General features: G+C 45.8%; 1 protein-coding gene across 1 annotated transcript; it reads left to right on the top strand.

Annotated features, from left to right (window-relative positions):
* Window positions 1-3,680: 3,680 nt before the first annotated feature.
* On the top strand, window positions 3,681-19,427 carry glud1b (glutamate dehydrogenase 1b). The gene is made up of 13 exons (XM_056577023.1): window positions 3,681-4,262; window positions 7,460-7,540; window positions 7,796-7,851; window positions 8,929-8,992; window positions 9,645-9,739; window positions 10,423-10,602; window positions 12,844-12,981; window positions 13,459-13,596; window positions 13,969-14,049; window positions 14,498-14,621; window positions 16,994-17,085; window positions 17,587-17,649; window positions 18,490-19,427. Exons 1-13 carry the CDS (start codon window positions 3,866-3,868, stop codon window positions 18,607-18,609), a joined length of 1,629 nt encoding a protein of 542 aa, XP_056432998.1. The 5' UTR covers window positions 3,681-3,865; the 3' UTR covers window positions 18,610-19,427.
* Window positions 19,428-21,263: the final 1,836 nt, after the last annotated feature.

The raw sequence follows: 21,263 nt of genomic DNA on the forward strand, positions 1-21,263 counted from the left end.
CGAGCTGGATGTCGCCTTGCATGGTTGACTCTGCCGTCGGTGTGTCAATGTGTGTATTAACCGATGTAAGTCGCTTTGGATAAAAGCGTCTGCTAAATGCCCTAATTGTAATTGTATAGGAAGTCCTTGCTTTTGTCAATACAGTGGACTTCTCCTTGCGGATCTCCGAGAGAAACGAAGGGCAAACTCCCACCTGAAGCCTTGTTTCCATGTTGGTCGTTTGCAATAATATGTTTATTACTTAATTAAAATAGCCTAATTTTTCTAAGTTCGGATGACCCTTTATTCTTAAACATTTTAAGCAGAAACGATTGACGCGGTGCAAAAGTCCACTACAATGTATAATAAGGAATACCACCAGTCCTGTTTCTTGTCCCTTAAAATAGCATTGCAAACCCCCTCCCCTGCACAACCCTTCAACGCATACACTTGTTGTTTACAGCAGCACCCATCCCCCACTCCGACACCCCCCCCCCCCCCCCCCCCCCCCCCTCCATTACAGTTGGTGGGTGTTGTCAGAAAATGGCCAATGACTGGAGAGCAGGCCTCCTTTGAAATGCTGACAATGATAAATCACTGCTCTTCCCTGCCAGAGGAAAACAAGGGGAGTGGGAGAGGGAAGGAGAAGATCAAAACGTTGGGGTGAATGTAAAAAGAAAAAAAAAGGGAGAAAATAAAAAGGGAGAGTGAGGTTTTGATCCTCACGGCAGTAAAGGGAATATAATGCGAGCAAGGCAGCCAGCCAGGGTAACACTAAGAGAAACACACAGCCATACAAGGGAAGGAGTTAAGTGGTTTTGTCAAATGTCAACCATTTTCATCGCCCTAATGTAATCATTGACATTTTGTGCTCTTAAAACTAATGGATTACTGCTGTGGGGTCGGCTGAATGATCCCTGGAAGGTTAACGGAGGAAGACACAAACATGTGAGTGAAGTGAGAGTGAGATGAGAGATGTATTCACACTCATAGCACAAGCACTATCTGGAAGATAATGCGGAATATAATAAAACAATAAAGGATGAGTTTGACTGAGGTCCAAACTTGACTGACGCCCGCGCGCACACACACACACACACACACACACACACACACACACACACACACACACACACACACACACACACACACAAGCCAGATCTTTATGGTAGAGTTGTTCAGGATTATTGCACCATTTCTTTAAGCACATATTAGCTGCTGAGAAAGCAAAGTGTCAGTTCGCTATCAGTTTTAAATCATCACAATCACAATACTTCCTGTCATTGAGAGAGAAAAGAAAATTTAAATAATTGTGAATAAATTATTGTTTACTAGTACAAGTACCTGATTAACACCATGACTTGGGTCTTGTTATTTGGAGAAGTTGTAATACATGTATTTTCAAATGCAATTATCTTATTAGGTAACCTTCACCATTCTAGCCTATCTTAGTATGGAATAGTATGTTCTTAGTTCGGTCAAAGGCTTTCAAATCAGATTTGGTATCTTATTTGTAAGACTTTGCCATAGCCTTGGAAAGATTGTCTAGCTTAAACTATAAAAGAAACTGTCTGTCAAGAAAAACAGAATAAAGGCCACTAACCCTGAGCTCCCCCTGAGCCTAGGGCTCCTTCCACATCATTTCTAGGAAAAGCCACGCTTCTAACTGTATTTAGTCTATGGGTGTGCAAGGCCTAGTGGGGTTTCAGTGTGATCATTCCTTTTTTCCTCGATTAAACCAAACACATATGGAGCAATGGACAGATAAACGCAGACATGGTCTTCAGAACAGATAGACGTGCCCCTGAAGATGTTTTTCTGTTTCTGTAGGAAAAAGCGATTCGCCACCAATTTCTCTTGAAGGAGGTTTGCGTGACATGTAGAATTTAAATTGTGAAACATATGTAGGCTACAGAAATCCTTTGTTCCCATGATGAAGGCTAAACGCATGTTATTACTCATCTGATAACACCGTTCCATCGCACTCAAAAAGGTTGTGTTGCACAACCCTCTATGTGTTTGAGCAAGTGTGCCTTTCATAGTGGTCTATTTGTCCTAATCTTATCTTCTGTACAGAGTCCACAGGTGTTGGCCTGCATGGGTCAGGGGCTTCACTCTTGTCCCCCGTCTCTTCTGTAGGACAACCACATTGGGTTCTTCGCCAAAATCAGGCATCAGAATCAGTACCATGTTTTTTTGTAAAGTTCTAGCGCCATCTTGAAAGGTGAACAACCACGCCTCACCATTTTCTAACATAAGAGAGTACTGTACTGCTTCATGTGTCTTTTGAGTTAATCCCAGTCTGCAGCATTAACTTTGCTTCCTGTGAAAAGTCACGTAAAAAATGACGTAAATGGTCTGAATTGTACACGGTTCATGTCATGGAGGCGCTGGTTTGACGCACCAATCGATAGAAGACCTAGAAACATTGACAGAGGCAGGGGATCGCACAGGTCCATATGTAGCCTACATATGTTTCATCTCCTGTGGGCAATACGTTCCACTCGCTGTGATTATACTACCTTGGCCTTTAGTTTGCAGACAAGGTTGCAGAGGGCGTTGGGTGGCTCCACTCATTGGCTGATGAGTACACAGGCTGCTTTTGTCATTGCGATGTATGGATGGTTGTATCAGGGACAGGCACAGACCCACGGGTCACTGCCTAGTGTTCTCGCTACAGCAAGAACCTGTCACCTAGAACCAGCCTGCCTGAACTCTCTCACCCTCTAAGCCCAAGACACCTCACACATGGTCACTGGGTCGCAGATAACTGCAGACACGCACACACAAGTGCACACACACACGCGAAAACATGCACACACACACACAGTGCACATGCAATAGCACACACACACACACACACACACACACACACACACACACACATACACACACACACACACACACACACACACACACACACACACACAGGGTTGTCAATAAATACCAAATGAAGGCGGTAACCAAAGTGCAGAAAATCCAACTTGAAATTACTGTGTTACTGTGTAACAAGTTACAGTGTCTCTGTATTATAATCTTGTCTGTCACAAGAAGTGTCTTTGTGGCCATCTTCCAAGTAAGTCCACACTTGAGCACTCATTGTAAATTATTATTTTATAAATCAATTGCTAGAAATACAGGTAATACCATAGCCATAAAATGTGTTACCACTGCTACAACTGTCTCAACCCCTGTCTCTGGCGGATCTATTATATGATCATGCTGATGCCAGCAAAGATAGGAAACCGTTAGGAGACAAAAGAAACAAAGTACATAACCTGTGCTAATGAATAGCCACAACTGCAAAGCCGACATGTCGCAAGAAAGTATGTTCCTATTTATCCTAGATATTAAACATGCATAGCAATATAAATACTTTCCTTTACACTTGTGGTTTCTACCGTCAGCAGAAAAAAAGTATGTTCCTATTATCCTAGATATAAAAAATACAATTAAAATACTCTCCTTTACACTTGTGGTCGGTACCTTTATCAGTGATATTGAAATAATGATTTAAATTCTTCTCAATACAATGATTTAAATGAGAAGAAATAATTCTTCTCATTCTTGGTAATGTGTGGTGGCGCAGCAGACTCAGGAGCGCAGCGCACTCTAGTGGTGGCTTTCGGCGGTAGCGCGCACATCTGTGACCCTCCTACACCGCGTCGTCCATCCCCACGAAGCCCACCACTGCTTGGGTCGTGCTGCCTTTTAAAGCAAGCAGACACAGCATGTCATTCTCTACTCTGCCAGAGGACGTGCCACGGTGAGGAGCTACTGTGGCATTTTACCCACCCTACCCCCAGTTGCCATCCCATAGTGTATGTTGTTTTGTTTCGTTTATACCCTTTTTTAGTTTACGCGTATAGCTAGTTAGCCCTCAAACATGTACAGGTATTTCGGTGAGCTCCTCACCCGCTCCGCGGGGAGTGCTCTGGCCTCGGGGTGCGTGGACTCTGCTCTGCCCGCTACCTCGTCTCTTATGCGGGTCCGCAACTATGCCAACGCCGCGGACGTGCCAGACGATCCCAATTTCTTCAGGATGGTCGAGGGCTTCTTCGACCGCGGCGCTTCCATCGTCGAAGACAAGCTGATCGAAGACCTGAAGACCCGGGAAACCCCCGAGCAGAAGAGAAACCGTGTGCGGGGAATCCTGCGCATCATCAAGCCCTGTAACCACGTCCTCAGCGTGTCTTTCCCCATCAAGAGGGACAACGGAGAGTGGGAGGTGGTGGAGGGCTACCGGGCCCAGCACAGCCAGCACAGGACACCTTGCAAAGGGGGTAAGAACCGCCGGTCCATTGACAATAGCTTTAGGCGGGCAATGTTTATAAGCAGTTAGCACTATAAACAAGCCGGGGAGTCTGTGGTGAACGCAAGCCTTCCGACCCTTTGGCTATGTGCATTTATTCCGTTATCTATGCAAATGCCCAAACTGGTTTCCCCATGCCCTCTCATGTCACCCTACATGTTTTGAAGGGTCACATTGTCGAGTGACCTTCCTCTACACCTGTAGCTGAACTGCACTTCAGCTGCTTGGCTATCTGCTAAGCTATTAGCAAAATGTTGATGAACCTCCCCCCACCCATATACACACAGCCCCCCCACCCTTTATACCCTTTTATACGATTTAGTGAAAGTCGAGTTTGTCGAATGAAATGACATTTTGAACGTCTTCAATTTGACTGTGGCATATTTTGACCATACATTTGTATGCACCCAGGCTAATTATGATATTAATGTATCTGCCTACTGATGAATCATGCGTGGGATTGTGGAGAGAGTGCATAATGCTGTTGTTGAATGGGCATTATCTGGTAGGCTGGCGTTCCTGGTTGCTGCATGTGATCCACGAAAAACATGCTGCCGTCATTGCTGATTAGCTGTTGATGCCAACTTTGGTTGACAGCTGATGCATTACATTAGAAGCATCGGACAAGCACCATGTCATACACGAGGTTGAGGTGAACTGACTCGTATTCTACGTTTTGAACAGTGTTCAATGTACTTGGAAGGGATTTTTGTTTCTGCAGTTCAAGGTTCAAGGAGGGACATTATTAGAGATTGCAGCATTGCACTCTGGGTGATTGGAAGGGGAAGGGGTGGTTGTGTGTGGGGCAATACTATTTGTCAGCTGTTTGGACGTGGGGGAGGGTCCTGTAATAAGAAGAGACAGGAGGGACCCAAGATATTCTCAGTTCGAGAAAGACGTTTGTGTCATTCTGCATTCTGGACTTGTTTGAATGAATGACGTTAATTTGACACTGGGCTGGTTTGCCAAATGTTTCAGTTACACTTTCTCAGTTTAGTTCGAGGTAGACACAGGCCTATTCCAGTGAGGTATGTTTGCTGTTGGTAACATAAGCTTGATAGTATTTCGCTTTTTGAAATGTCCTTGGACCGTTGATGTACTGTTGAAGTGTAGCTAAATACCGCCACAGCTTTCAAACAGGTTGCCTTTATTATTTATTAAGTAGTCCTAAATACCCCCCCCCCCCAAAGAAAAGACTCATTACTTCCTGTACAAAAAGCAGAGTGTTACAGAACAGTTCTTAATTTTCAAAGTTTAATCATTGACGTGGATCATATACCTTTACACTGTGCTTCTTCGGTGAGGTAACAAAGTGCAAAGGCTATGTATCCTCCTCTTTATGTAACTTTTAACACTGTGTGTGTGCGTTTGTCTCCTGTTTTAAGAAGTACAGCCCCTCGACCAAGTTGTGTGTGTGTGTGTGTGGCCGGCCACACAGGCCATCACGCCCATGGGGTAGAAGTGGAAAGTTTGAGTTTGGTCTGCAGTTTAATCCTCCCCCTTCGGGCCAGCCCTTCTGTTGTAAACTCATGCGAACCCTTCTGGATCTCATTAGGCTACGGAGACGTAGCAGGAACCGCTATAGCAAAATAGGAACTCACAGAGGTTTCGTTATGACAGTGTTGGTACTTCTGCCAATTTGGTTTTTCGAGGTGTAACTGCCACTATCGATTTTTATGGAGTACCACTGAACCTTGTTCACCATTTAAGGCCCTGATATTGGCCCCTTGTGTTGTATATTTTTTATAAGTGCTCTTTCGTTTTGTCATGTCTGAAATCTCCCCTCAAACAACCTCTTGTTGTTCAATTCAACTCGGGACTGACCTCACTGGAAATGCAGACTCTGCTCTTTCGTATTTGTGTAACTTCCTCACATCCTTTGGATGCACTGACTCTTCCCCGGTCTGCTCCCTGAGACTGCTGGGTTGTTTAGTGTGTGCGTACTCCTGTGTGGATTAGGAAAAGCCTATTGCATACATTACACACTACCTCCTGTAATGCTATTAAGTGGCTTTGGGTTCACTCTGGTTAAACCAGTGGAGGGCGAGGATGAATGAAACGGCCTGATTGGCGGCCGCCCTGTATTCCACTTCAGTGGGAGGGGCTTTTCATGTGTGTACTCTAGGAGGTGTGTGGGTGTTTTATGTGTTACTTGAGGCTGCACTGTTGACTTACGCGAAGGAATGGATTGTGCGGAGCTGACTGATGTCATATGTGCAGACAGATGATGTCATTAAGGCTTTCTTAGTTGCTGTACAAACAGAAAAGAGGCGTGTCCCGATTTCTTCCCCCCCCCTGGCTCCTTCAAAGTCGGCCAATCACAGAGGAGGCCCCCATACGCATTCAGTGCACATACCTTCACTTGGGGAAAACAAGTCTTTGGGTGTTTTTTCTTTTTCGTTTTCTCTGTCAAGCTGCAGTCTTCTATGCAGTGCATGCCCACAGGCTTAACTCTATTGGAAATGGCTTCATGACATCTAGCTCACACATAATGAAATTCTGCCACTGAGTGGGTAGGAGGACTGTCACAGAGGCTGCCCATCTGGTTCTGGATTTAATATAATTCAGTCAGCCGCACTAAGCAATGGGCTGTCGCCAAGGTGACTGCAGCAGCCGACCGCTAGCTTCCCATATTGAGAACCATTGACCCCAGGGTTGTGTTTCAGGGCTTAGATCCTCCTCCAGCGACCCCCACACCACGTGACCTTCAATGGTGGCAATAAATCAGTGACCTTTGACACGTATACATGTGGTCATGCGTACCGTGGCACCAGAGCCCTCTGATTCGTCGTCTCCTCTGTTCCATCACCCTCCCTGACTTGTAATTCAGTTGTATCGTTCCCCTTGTCGTCGGTTATTGAGTTTACAAGGCTGCAGTCCTCTCTCTCCTAACTGCAGCCTTTGAACGTTGAGTTAATGTTTAATGTAAATCTGCAAAAACGGTCTTCGGGAAGAGGGCTACTAAAGTCTTCGACCACTTGAACAATGTCTTTATAGCTAGCTTAGATACGTCTCGTATTTTTTTTTTATAGTATTTTCAAATATTTGCACCTGAAATTGTAAACCTTAACACGTTCTTCTCCACCAAAGTGCACCTATAGTCACATGACGTGGTGATTCTAGAATCCCTTTCTCTGACTGACCCCTGGCTGTCTCTGTGTCTTCCAGGTATCCGATACAGCCCTGATGTGTCTGTAGACGAGGTGAAGGCCCTGGCCTCTCTCATGACCTACAAGTGCGCCGTGGTTGGTAAGAGAGGAGCGCCGATTTTATTCCCAACAGAGAACTCTAGTGGCGATCCTTTCCATGGTCCCGTTATGAGTATCGACATTCGTATGACTAGAACTGTACTGTCCATTGTAAAGCTGTCTGGGCAACATAATGATATACTGTTGATATTAACTTATAGAGAGCGTCTGGATATTGTAATATAGCTTGCATTTAGTCTCGTCTCAAACACTTGGTTGTTTGTAATCGGCATGGTAACCTCTTCCCGCTTTCCAGATGTGCCATTCGGCGGAGCCAAAGCTGGAGTCAAGATCAACGTCAAGAATTACTCTGTAAGTCTAATCCGCCTGCACACACTCTCATGCAGAGAGTCTTTGTGTTTATCTCTGTTGCAGAGATTCAAGTCATTGTCATAACTAGTACATGTGGTCTTGTTTCATGCACGTGGAAGCAATTGTGTGTGAGTTACAAACTGCTCGAAGAGGATTAGTGTTCGGGCAGATTGTTTGTTATTCTGCGGCACACTGGTTTGCCAACGTCCAATAGGAATCAGTGCTGTGTGGCTGGAGTCTGTGTACTCTGGCTTACTGCTTTACAGAGAGTTACAGTGCAAGCCCTAACCTCCCCTCGCACGCAGTTTCCATTTCCCTCCCACACATGTACCGGGACGAGTAACGCAGGCACTACAAGTACACTAGAGTAGCTTAGTGGTGCGTATCCCTTTCCACTGTTTTGATGGAAAGGAGCCGACAAAAAGTAGGGACTGACGAAGGGAATGTGAGCAAAAGGGACAAACGGGCTAGGGGGGAGTGCCTGTTGCAGGCAGAGGGGCCTGGTTATTTTTGTCAGCTGAAGCAGATAATTACTTCTTTATGTCTCCAGAATGGCGCTTGATTTCCAAGGCCACTAGATAGGAGAATGTTTGCCCATGGATAACCGCTTGCACATGATTAAAGAGGAGCTGCAAGCCCTTTTCGCCTCATCGCTGGTATTTCCCATTGGTTTCCTAAGTGTTCTGGTCAACAAACAGTGACTCAGACCTTTGGACTTCGAGAGGGAAAAAATGTAAAAGGCGGGTTTGTTTAGACTCTCCTTCTAGCAGAAACTGAAAGAACGGCACCAGTTGTATGCAGCTAAGAGTTTCACAAAGAATCTGCACCGTGTGTTGAAGATCACCCACTAATCTGTAGACATGTTGGCCACAAACGGACGCCGTGGCACAGCCAGTAACACATGCACCCTCTTTTTCACAATCAAAGGAAATCCCTTTCAACCTGACAATAATTCAGAATGAAGGGGCATTGTAATGCTCTAGGCAGGATTGTCCTTCAATCCTGGCACCGTTAATCCCGATTGTATTTAGGGGATTTGTTGTTACATGTGTGTGATTGATGTCTGTTCTCTGTTAGGACAACGAGCTGGAGAAGATCACAAGGAGGTTCACCATCGAGTTGGCCAAGAAGGGGTTCATCGGTGAGGTCCATGTGTAAATCTGTACTGGCTGACACACACACACACACACATACCTGTACATGCATGCATCTCCTTATATGGGCTGCTGGCGGTCATGTGTCAAACCCAAACATGTATGGAGTGATTGCATGTGTGTGTTCTATGGTGGTTGGTTGTCACGGTTGCATGCGAGGGTCTTCAGTTTACAGCCTCTGTAGGTCCCACACATTGGCAACTTCACTGACTTATTCTTAGCCTGAATGTGTGTAGCACGTGGCTTTGTCTACATTGAGTGTAACCATTGGTCTGGTTAGAATGCTCTTTATTTAGAAAGTTATGTTACCACCTCTTATTTTCAGACCGGGCGGGCACACACACACACACACACACACACACACACACACACACACACACACACACACACACACACACACACACACACACACACACACACACACACACACACACACACACACACACACACACACACACACACACACACACACACACACTATGGCCCCTCCATGTCCTGTTCAGATTACAGTTCCAGACTTCACGCCTCATTTCCCATACACTGCCTTCTCCCCCTGTTGATACGTCTGTAAGAATAGTGAGCATAGCGGTTACTTTCATGGTTGTTGGTCTGAACGCCTGCCCTTGCTGCTCTCCCCAGGGCCTGGCATCGACGTCCCCGCCCCGGACATGAGCACCGGAGAGAGGGAGATGTCCTGGATCGCCGACACCTACGCTAACACTATTGCACATACCGTGAGTCGTGCAGCCACCCAGACACGTGCACACACACCTTATTTTTTTACCCATGCACCGGTGCAAAGGCCAAACTCACTAAACCCCTTTTGCTTTGTTCAGTGTTTGACAAATGAGTACTTGGCAGACACGGTTCATTGCTATGTCGCAAACTTCACCAGATTATTTCGTCAAGCATGGGCTCATCAAAGTTAGCCGCAAACATGCTTTTGTTTGCCTGCGGTCTGAACAGTATTTGCCCAGGAGCCATGTATATGTTCTAATAGTCAAGTGAGAAGAGATTGGGCACCTGCACAGAATTTCTTGTAAAGCGGGTTTTGCAAGGGAAAAATGTCACCAAAGTAAACAACTCGTCTTCGTCACACTCAACCCACCTCACCCATCACATCCGCCCTCCTTCCCTCCCCCTTCTCACACAAGGGGCCTGCCCTGTATACATTTCCGTACCGGGAATATTCTTCAGCAAAGGGCACCCGGGGGGGGGTAGCTGTCCCAGTTCTTATGTCGTCTAATCCTCAAGTCATTGAAGGAATTGCACCATGAACCCCAGCCCCATAATGCACAAGGGAAATCGTACTCCCTTCTAAGTGTGTTTCTGTCTCTCTGTCTCTCTGTCTCTCTGTCTCTCTCTCTCTCTCTCTCTGCCTCTCTCCCTCTCTCTCTCTCTTCCCCCACCTTCGCAGGACATCAATGCCCACGCCTGTGTGACCGGTAAGCCCATCAGCCAGGGAGGCATCCACGGGCGCATCTCAGCCACCGGTCGTGGTGTGTTCCACGGCATCGAGAACTTCATCCAGGAAGCGTCATACATGAGCATGGTCGGCCTGACCCCGGGCTTCCAGGACAAGACCTTCATTGTCCAGGTAAACGAGACACACACTCCCTCACTCCCTCACTCACACACACACACACGCATGCATTCACGCAATCAAATGATTGTATTGATGTCCACATCGATACTAGAAGATACAGGACATGCATATGAGAAGATGCAGACAAATCGAATAACAATTTAATCACAATACAATATCAGTTGTATGGACAATTCAACGCGCAGAGGGTTTCCCGCAAACAAACGCACGATTTCCACATTGAGCAGTTTTTAGATCGCTGCTTGGTGTTCTTCTTTGAACATACCTGTCATGCTGGTGCCCCCTCACTGCTAGCTTAGGAACATGACCCAGGCTGCCGAAGATAAAAATCAGCAGCTGGCAACTATAGCCTAGCTGTGTTATGGCTGGCACCTTTTGCTCATTAATAACACATTTGGTAAGGAAGCCTTTATCTCGAGGCTTTCCTCTAGGCTATAATCAAAGGTACAAACTACCTCTTAGAACTGAGCACGCACGCAGTTTGCACAAGCACACACGCAAAGATACACACAAGCGCGCGAAGATTCACACACGTGTGAAGATCCACACTCATAATCATATGTAAGGAAAAAAAACACAGACACAGAAACTCAGGCCAGGACACACTGGTTGTTGAGATGAGGTGTAACACAAACCCGCTCTGCAGACTTTATGACAGACGAGCCGCCGAGAAACCTGCTGACGACCAGCACGTTTCCGTCCAACCGGAGAGGTCAGCCTTAAGGGGACACGGACATTTAAAAACGTGCCCAGCTCAAGGACACGCGCACATTGCATGTTCACGCAGACGCACGCCAACACACATTGCAAGGTAGGAGACACTGTCTCCCACAGGGCATTCAGGGCACTGGTGTATACATGCAGACTGGCGTCGACCTGGAGTTTGAGGGGAGTTCCACTCCACCTCTGCAGGATCTTGAGTCAGCGAGACAAGATGGCAACCTCGCAAGGACAATGACTCATCGTGTGTGTGTGTGTGTGTGTGTGTGTGTGTGTGTGTGTGTGTGTGTGTGTGTGTGTGTGTGTGTGTGTGTGTGTGTGTGTGTGTGTGTGTGTGTGTGTGTGTGTGTGTGTGTGTGTGTGTGTGTGTGTGTGTGTGTGTGTTATACAAAATGGCAGAACAGTTATTTTTTTGTCTTCTCACATTGGGATCCCTACACACACACACACGCACGCACGCACGCGCGCGCGCGCGCAAGGCAAGGCACACACGGCAAGGCAAGGCACACACTGCAAGGCAAGGCACGTGTCCCAGGCTCCAGCCCCCTTCTCCCCTGGGGCAGTGGTCTCCTTTTTCTGGGAAAGCGTTCTATATTTATCCCAGACCCTTACGACCGGTCACTACAGTGTCTGTACGCCGTCTAACCTTCTTAAAGAACCAGATCCTTACAAACCGTCAACAAGCTTAGCTTGACTGTATCGAGGACATCTGGTATTCACTCGCTCACTAACTCACTTTCGGAGAACATACGAGATGTGAGAGGGGTTGGGTGTAGATGACGTGCAGGCCTATTGGGTGGGACAGGGGTGTGTCAGAGGGTGGGGGTGGAGTCAGCAAACTAGATTGGTTGCCTCAGACAGCTGCTTGTGCTGTTTCATGGGGGCAAGGTTCAAAGTGTGTGTGTGTGTGTGTGTGTGTGTGTGCGTGGAGATTATCTGACTTTTAGGCTGGATTTCTTTAGCGATTGAGTGAGTGTTCTGACAAACAAAGAAGACTCTTTGAGAGATCCGTACCATCAAAATAAAACCACAGATCAACGTAAAACTCCATTAGGACCAATAAAGGCGTTATTTTAGGGGGATGAAAATCAAATAGTTTGTGAACAGTCCCATTACTTTCACCCAGTTTGATCTAACTCACACTCGTCCTTGAAAGGACGACTAACCGGTGGAAGTCAGGGGTGACGTTGATGTATGAAACCCTGCGTCACTGCACATGTAGTTTCCTAATCGGACCACACGAGGGCACTCAAAGTACATGTCTCCAGTTGATCTGACATGGTGGGCAGCCTTCCCCTCTGCTACACTCAACCACTTCCTCGCCCATTTACTGAACGGGTCAAAAACTGCGAATTACCATCGGTCAATGACGTGCTGCATCACGCCACGGACCATGGTGATACGCTGATCAAATAGTCACACTCGAGTGACCATAACGGTGCCAATTTCACCCGACCTCGCCATCAGTCCTGCAATCAATAACCCCCACGACTGTTTGACCCTTGAACCCAGGGCTTCGGTAACGTGGGCCTCCACTCCATGAGGTACCTGCACCGCTTCGGGGCCAAGTGCGTGGGCGTGGGCGAGATCGACGGCTCCATCTACAACCCCGAGGGCATCGACCCCAAGCAGCTGGAGGACTACAAACTGGTAACTCACTCACACATCACCCCACATCACCTCAAGAGGACCCACAATGACAGTGATGTGCGGCGTTGAATGTTGATTAACATTCCCCCGGAGGCTATGTGCATTGACTCATGTCTCATGTGCACCCTGTGTATTGACATATGTACCTCAGAGCCCACACTACCTCAAGAGCGTGTGTGTGCCCGGTGCGCTTGCACAGCAACGTGGTCACATGGCACCGTGCTGATTTTCATACATACCCATGATCATTTGCATGCCCAAAGGGCCGACATGTAAATGTGGTCTCGGTTTATGCTTCAGGGCAAAATGATGCACTGAGATGCTGACTGTTACGTTTGTGTGTGTGTGTGTGTGTGTGTGTGTGTGTGTGTGTGTGTGTGTGTGTGTGTGTGTGTGTGTGTGTGTGTGTGTGTGTGTGTGTGTGTGTGTGTGTGTGTGTGTGTGTGTGTGTGTGTGTGTGTGTGTGTGTGTGTGCAGCAAAACGGCACCATCGTGGGCTTCCCCGGGGCCCAGCCGTACGAGGGCAGCATCCTGGAGGCCGACTGTCACATCCTGATCCCTGCCGCCGGCGAGAAGCAGCTGACCCGCAACAACGCCCCCAGGATCAAGGCCAAGGTAAGCGCACACACTTTGATGTAACGGGATGCACACCACGTGTATCCGTTACATGTGGTGTAGACACCTTTACTGGCTCCCCTTGTTTTGGGCCAGTGAAAGGCTAGGAATGCTAGACATGTGTGTGTGTGTGTGTGTGTGTGTGTGTGTGTGTGTGTGTGTGTGTGTGTGTGTGTGTGTGTGTGTGTGTGTGTGTGTGTGTGTGTGTGTGTGTGTGTGTGTGTGTGTGTGTGTGTGTGTGTGCGCTTTCATGGTTACTTTTCTATTGAGGATCAGAAAACTGTTGCACCGGACATTTTGGCCCCTGTTTTTTTGTGTTTTAACTTTGGGTCCTAAATAAAGTATCCCAATGTGTGTGTTTGTGTGTCCTAGATTATCGCAGAGGGCGCCAACGGCCCCACCACCCCCGAAGCCGACAAGATCTTCCTGGAGAACAATGTCATGGTCATCCCCGTAAGGACACAGAATCCTCATTACAAACGAAACCATCAACTACATTACATCATCATTACAAACTACACGATGAACTACGAAACATCTTTAAGAAACTAGTTTTCATCATCAGTACAAACTTCACTGTCCAAAACATCATTACAAACTACACTATGAACTATATGTCATCATTACAAACTGCACTATAAATTACATTCGATCATCATAACCAACTGCACTATGAACTACATTACATCATCATTACAATGTAGCCCATGAACTGCATTACGTCTTATTACATACTACACTATGAACTACATGACATCATTACAAACAACATTTCATCTTCATCACTAATTACATGTTGGCTACCTGGCATCGTCAGTACCAACACCACTATGAACTCCATAATGTGCTCATCCCAGACCTGGGGCCTAGCTCTGACCTCTGCTTCACTCTGGTCGTGCAGGACATGTACCTGAACGCCGGCGGTGTGACCGTGTCATACTTTGAGTGGCTGAAGAACCTGAACCACGTCAGCTACGGCAGGCTGACCTTCAAGTACGAGAGGGACTCCAACTACCACCTGCTCAGTAAGTGTTGCGGCGCTGTCCTTGTAACACGCAAACACACAGACGCACACATACATACACACACACACACACACGGATGAGTTAGTCGTCAGTGTTCTAAGGTCCATTATGTTCACTGCTGTTTGTTCTTGTTTTGTTTTTGCTTTTGTTCAAATGTACTTGTACTGTACTTCTCAAACCTAGCAGTCTTATCATGCTCTAGCAGAATATCTATGGGGGCGGCATGTATTTCCTACTTTGTTACTTATTCATTCTCATAACTGCATGAGTGGATAATGCTTTGGAATACGTGTATTTCTGCAGAGGCCAGTACAGGTTGAAAAATTATATTTAGTAATGTGGGAAACCTTATAAGTAACATATCATGAAAAATATTTAACTACTATAGTTTATTTATTATAAACCTTACAAGACTCGCACTTGCCTCGCCCTGTTTACAGTGCGATGTACCTGTTCTTCTTTTTCACTGAGGAATGATGGGTATGAAAATATACATTGGTTTCTATGAAGGGCTCTCTTGTCTAGCCTGCCTTTCTGTTGCGCTACTGGTTTGACGACGAGTTGAAGGGTTTCGACTGCTAATGACCCATTGATTTAAATCTCTTACCGTGATGGTGGTGCCTCCTTGCCTATCCCCAACAGATGGGATCCTAGGGTGTGGTTCCTAAAACCTGCACTTCCTGTATCTAATGGTTGCTCTTGAACGTCATCCTTATTTTTTTTACTTTCATTTTTTCTTTTAGGATAAAGCACATACAATAGAAAAAAGTAAATAAATAAAAACAAAACAGTTAAGTCACCGAAGGCAGGGCATAATAAAGCCTAAAATCTACAATCAAGACATGTTACAGGTTACCTCCATAGTATTCCTTTGAGGAACGTCATCCTTACTAAAGAGAAATACATATGGAGCTAAGTGCGATACTTTCTAACAGTTTGGTATATGGTTTGACAACCACTGTTTGTGGTTTTATTTGTTGATGACTATAGCTATATATAGAATATAGCCTTTCTGACCTAGATCCAGATAAAGCCGGCGTTATGTCTGCTTTTACAGAGCAGGCTATCCTTCCTGACTCAGATGTGTGACGTGTAACACAACAGTGTCAGCGTCTAGTGGGACCTATAATATACACGGTGGGCAGCGACATTGCTTTCTAAACAAGGCCCGGGGGGACTGTTATGTTGCTTTTGCTTTCCGTGCACATTCATACCACTCTTGAAACGCAAGCAGCGTTGCTGATTGGTAACGTGACGGTAGTATTTGTGCGGTCAGAAGTGTGTTGTAGGAGAAATAAAATGGAAGCAGAGGGCGGTTTGAGGCAGAAAGGCGGTGAAGAGCTCGTGACCGGCTGATCGGTCCCACTGCCAACTACCGTATTTTCCGGACTATAAGTCGCGGTTTTTTTGTAGTTTGGCTTGCCCTGCGACTTATATTTCGAAGCGACTTATATACCAAAATTGTGCGTACATAATCTTCGGCCGCAAGATGGCACCGTCATTTATTAGGCCTACAACTGAACGCTGCAAGCCTAGTGCACCACCGAATAAATTATATTCTCGTCGTCATCGTCCTCAATGTCCTCCGGTTCAACCAAAGCTACCCCAGCCTTAGCTGCAATGTTGTGCAACATAGCTGTCATCTGTCACACATATCACAGCGCATGACTTGGCCGGCGAAAACTGGAGCCCTCCGCTGGCAACTTCCACCTCCCGATCGTGCGCTCAGGTTTAGGACCGCGGCGCATACGCGTCCGGTGGAATCCCGGTGTCACTGAATTCGGTATACTCTCAGAACTACGAGTGGGACCGACACACCTATATTGCTATTGCAATTTTATTCAGTCTCTCCAGACTAAACGTTCTTGTTTAAATGTTTAAAAATAAATGCGACTTATACACCGATGCGACGTATATATGTTTTTTTCATCGTCATGGAGCATTTTTTGACTGATGCGACTAATACTCGGGAGCGACGTATAGTCCGGAAAATACGGTAGTCTGCTCCTTCTTCAGAGAGGTTTAGATCCCCAGAGGCGTGTTGCACACATGACAAGTCCTCAAAACGTCACACCCCTAGCCTCAGTGCGCCAGTTCACCCCTCAAACACAGAAATCCATTCGGCTTTGTCGCCTGGCTTAAAGGCGTGACAAAAATGCCATCCATCCCGTGTTTGTATGTTTTCTACCGAGGGCGAGGCGGAACAACATGGCAACATTCCCGCCTTAAAAAGGCTCTGTTACAGCGGCCCATGAGTCGATGCATCGACCCTTTTTGAAACTCTTGCTGCAAAATGTTTTCTCGTTTTCCCTTAACCGCTCACTCTCGCTCTCTCTGACTCTGTGACTTTCACTCTCGCTCTCTCCCTTCAGTGTCTGTGCAAGAGAGTCTGGAGAGGAAGTTTGGCAAGCAGGGAGGACCCATTCCTGTGGTTCCCACTGCTGACTTCCAGGCTAGGGTTGCTGTGAGTCACACACACACACACACACACACACACACACACACACACACACACACACACACACACACACACACACACACACACACACACACACACACACACACACACACACACACACACACACACACACACACAAATACAAATATGCATTTAATTTTGCTCTTGCACAGCAAGATGCCTTCTGAAGACCCATTTTTATATTCACGAGGTATCGAATTACGCACACTGGTGGTAGCGCACCGTTTGGAATGTTGCTATCGCAGTACTTTGTCAGTATCGGAACAGCACGAGCACGTACATGCACGCTGTTCAACTTAAATGTTTGCACACCCTTAACATAGTGACCTTGCAAACACCCGTCTTATTTGTCACCCTTGACATGACCCAGGGATGGGCATCTTTCACATGGACCAATGTGATGTGTGAAGGGGAGAGGACAGTCCAGTATGTTAGTTAAAGGTTCTTTTTTTCCACTAAGACCCATTTCTTTCCTCTGGTATGTAGGGTGCCTCTGAGAAGGACATCGTGCACTCTGGGCTAGCTTACACCATGGAGAGATCTTCCCGGGTAAGGACACACGCGATATGATATTTGCCCAAATATCATATTTGAAGTTTGTTTGAATATATTCGAATATTAATATTAATAAACAAATATTTATTAATAATATTTATTAATAATATTTGGACCATTAAATGCCTTCAGTAAGACCTGGATTGGGCTTCGCAAGGTTTGTTTACCGCGTTGCTATGGTTACCGGTCTCGCGTGTTCCAACGGTTTATTAGGTTTCTAATAAATCGCTGTCTAATCAATACTTCATTCACTGTCTCTTCCGTGGTCATTACAATATTATGAATAGACTGCGTCGGGTTCTCCGACTTCTCTCCCTCTTGGCCTGCGCGTAACAGTTTCGAATATTAAGGGCTGCCTAATATTCGTTCGAATTTTGATTTATTTTTTGATATTCTAATTATATTCGAATAACGAAGTTCGGAGTCCAAGCCCTAACACATCACAGTCTAAACCAGTTTAGCTATTCAAAGGACAAATGCGCTAAATGACATGACGTCCGTGGTCGTTGGTGAGGTTCAGATAACCCGACGACGACAGGCCCAGGCCGGGCCGTACTAGTCACGGGTTTTTACGGAAATGTTATCTTAGAATAGGGGCCGCAAGGTTGCCTCACCCTAAATGCTCCCAAAGAGCTGGATGTTGGCTTGCATGGTTGACTCCGACGGCGTGTGAATGGGTGAATGTGTGCATGAATGTGTGAATGTCAGGCAATATCGTGAAGCTATTTGGATAAAAGCGCTATATATATATATATATATATAAATGCAGTCCATTTACAATTGATCATGGCGGTTTTTTGTGATGGGTTTCTGAACGTTTGTATGCTTTTGCAGCAAATCATGCGCACGGCCAGCAAGTACAACCTGGGCCTGGACCTCCGGACGGCGGCCTACGTCAACGCCATCGAGAAGGTGTTCAAGGTCTACAGCGAGGCGGGGCTTACCTTCACCTAAACGGCCGATCGCGCTCCACCTCCCGCCGACGAGATCGCGTTCCCCATTTCGCCCTCTTAGTCGTCATCATCATCAGTGCCGCCCAAACCCAAACCATCCCCCCCCCCCCCGCGCGCCTCGCCGCCCTGAAGAACATATCTGAGTTTACATGGTGGACGTCTGTTCCTCTGTCTATCTGTCCCCCTTCGTGCCGTAACACAAAGAACCACAATTCTGTTCTGGTTTTTGAAGATCTTATTTTATATATACGAAGCAAAAAGAAGTCCAGCTGCGCTAAATGTTGCTATCGCAGCAGTCAGTTCATTCGTGGGCGTGTTCATCCCTGTTCAATTTTTTTTTTGTATTTTGTTTGGTGCCATTCCGCCAGAGCATAAGATGCCTTAGTTCAGAATGAATTCCCGTGGTTTATACAAAGTTGTATTGTCTATATGTCACACCAGATACAGGTTAGAGAAGGTGGGTTTAAGATACTGGGCCAGAGGGGGAGTGTGTCAAATTTTGAGTTTTATTTTAAATTCCTATAAATGTTAACGTTTTTCAACGCATGCTTCCCCCCCCCCCCACTGCCGGGGTTCGCTATCAGTTATGCTCTGTTCCAGTATACCCTGTTTTGTAAGACTGTTAGTCTGTGGCTAAGACAGACAGACAAAGGTTGTGAGAGAAGGAGTGATGAGTGATGATGTTCACTGTGACAGTAGTTGTTCAAATGGTCCGCTTCCCACCGTCCACGTTCTGGCGCTACACAAATGACCTTCATGTTTTTGTCTCTATGTTGAAAACCAATAAAACAGAATGAAAAACACAAATGCGGTGCCTGTGGTTGATTCAGCTTCAAATTATGAAGGATTTTCATTTTCATCTCTATAACAATTCAGTGCCGCCATTTGGAACACCGCAGTATGTAGATCAAAGTTCCATACTTATGTTACTTAGTAATGGGGACATATGAGTAGATTATCGGAATACAAGTTAGTAATTCATTCCTTGCACAGCTCCGATAGCTTCTCTACGCCCGCCGCCAGATCAACTACATCTTTTGTCATGGATATCCCCTTCTCTATCCCCTTCATCACGTTCTCCAATGAAAAGGACTTGCACCTACAATTAAAAACACACACACACACACAGCTTAGATAATCCCCTAGTGAAACGAATATTTGATGGATGTATATACAGTAATTTCACGAAAAAAAGCAAAAAAATAAATTTGTTCTTAATGAATATATACATTATATGTCTTCTTATCCAAGTTGTTCAGAAGTCCAAACAATTTGAATTAATGTAAAGATGAATATTTACGTATCAATATATGGGTAAATATATTTTTACTTGTGTGTTGTAGGGATTTTTCTGAATTTCATTTATCTAGAGTCAATTCTACATTAATCTGCAATCTACCGCCAAAGCATCCCAGTCTGGGAATAGCAGAGAAAAACAGTTGGAAAGGCATGATCGAGACAAACGTCACCTTTGCCCTTTTCTTAAGCCTCTTTCGGCTTTGCTGCTTTATCCTCTTTCGGTTTTGCTGTTTTACCCTTTTTCGGTTTTGCTGCTTTAGTTGGAAAATCATAGACAGGGAAATATCATGATACAACAACACAGAATCAGAATGATCAAATATTCCAAGTTGAAGATGTGCATCTCTATCAAAGATGTTCTCCAACACTCTCATATACTCAATATGCTCATATTCAAGAACCGGACATCTAGAAACAATCAGGAGGTTCATGTGTATGCATGATGGACATACCGGTTATTTTGAAATAAAAAATTATAAAATAAAACCACAAACCATTGGCACCCATGCCTGTTGAGCTGCTGTGGTCCATGATTAGTCAATGTTTGGGTTGTGCATGGCAAAGGGTTTTATATGAGCAAGCCTCAAGAACTACGTCCCCCCTCGACACACACACACACACACACACACACACATACACATACATACATGGTACATGGAACCACACCCACAACACCTGCAACCACACATGTGAATGCTTTTTGAGACCACATATGCAATTGCGGGTCTGCAGGGGTCTCTTGAACGATATGTGCAATGTGCAACGACAGAAGAACAATTTTCATTCTTTAATGAAATGTATTGTATAACCAGTTACAAACCCATCACTTGTCGCTAAGACACATTTCTTGGGTATAGGCTGACACCATGGAGAGATCTGATTAGGACACACACGCTGCACATTCAAAACAAGTTTCCCGACAACAGAAGTTGTCGGGAATTGATGAGCTCAGAGGATTATGGAACTGGTTCTCAACTTGAACCGGTTCGGGTTCCAATCTCTGGTGAATTGTGGAGGAAGATAGCACAGCCCCCAGCCTCCAGTTAATGACAGGACACCAGTGTATCACCCGATAATAACTATTATAGAGGCGGTGTACCCCTGATGGTTTATCTAACGTTTATGCTCTGTTCCAGTATACTCTGCTTTGTAAGACTGTCTGTGGCTTAAACAGACAGACAGACAGACAGACAGACAGAGGGTGTGAGAGAAGGTGAGTGATGTTCACTGTGACAGTAGTTGTTCAAATGGTCCGCTTCCCACCGTCCACGTTCTGGCGCTACACAAATGACCTTCATGTTTTTGTCTCTTTGTTGAAAACCAATAAAGCAGAATGAAAAACACGAAGAGCCTGTT

Source organism: Gadus chalcogrammus, chromosome 18 (genome assembly GCF_026213295.1).
Source record: "Gadus chalcogrammus isolate NIFS_2021 chromosome 18, NIFS_Gcha_1.0, whole genome shotgun sequence".
Lineage (NCBI taxonomy): Eukaryota > Metazoa > Chordata > Actinopteri > Gadiformes > Gadidae > Gadus > Gadus chalcogrammus.

Bases quoted from the DNA above. Each gene is read 5' to 3' on its own strand.
- glud1b (XM_056577023.1), top strand. From the start codon at position 3,866: ATGTACAGGTATTTCGGTGAGCTCCTCACCCGCTCCGCGGGGAGTGCT. The intron at 9,740-10,422 runs GTGAGTCGTGCA...CCACCTTCGCAG, and splicing joins CTAACACTATTGCACATACC to GACATCAATGCCCACGCCTG. The intron at 12,982-13,458 runs GTAACTCACTCA...GTGTGTGTGCAG, and splicing joins AGCTGGAGGACTACAAACTG to CAAAACGGCACCATCGTGGG.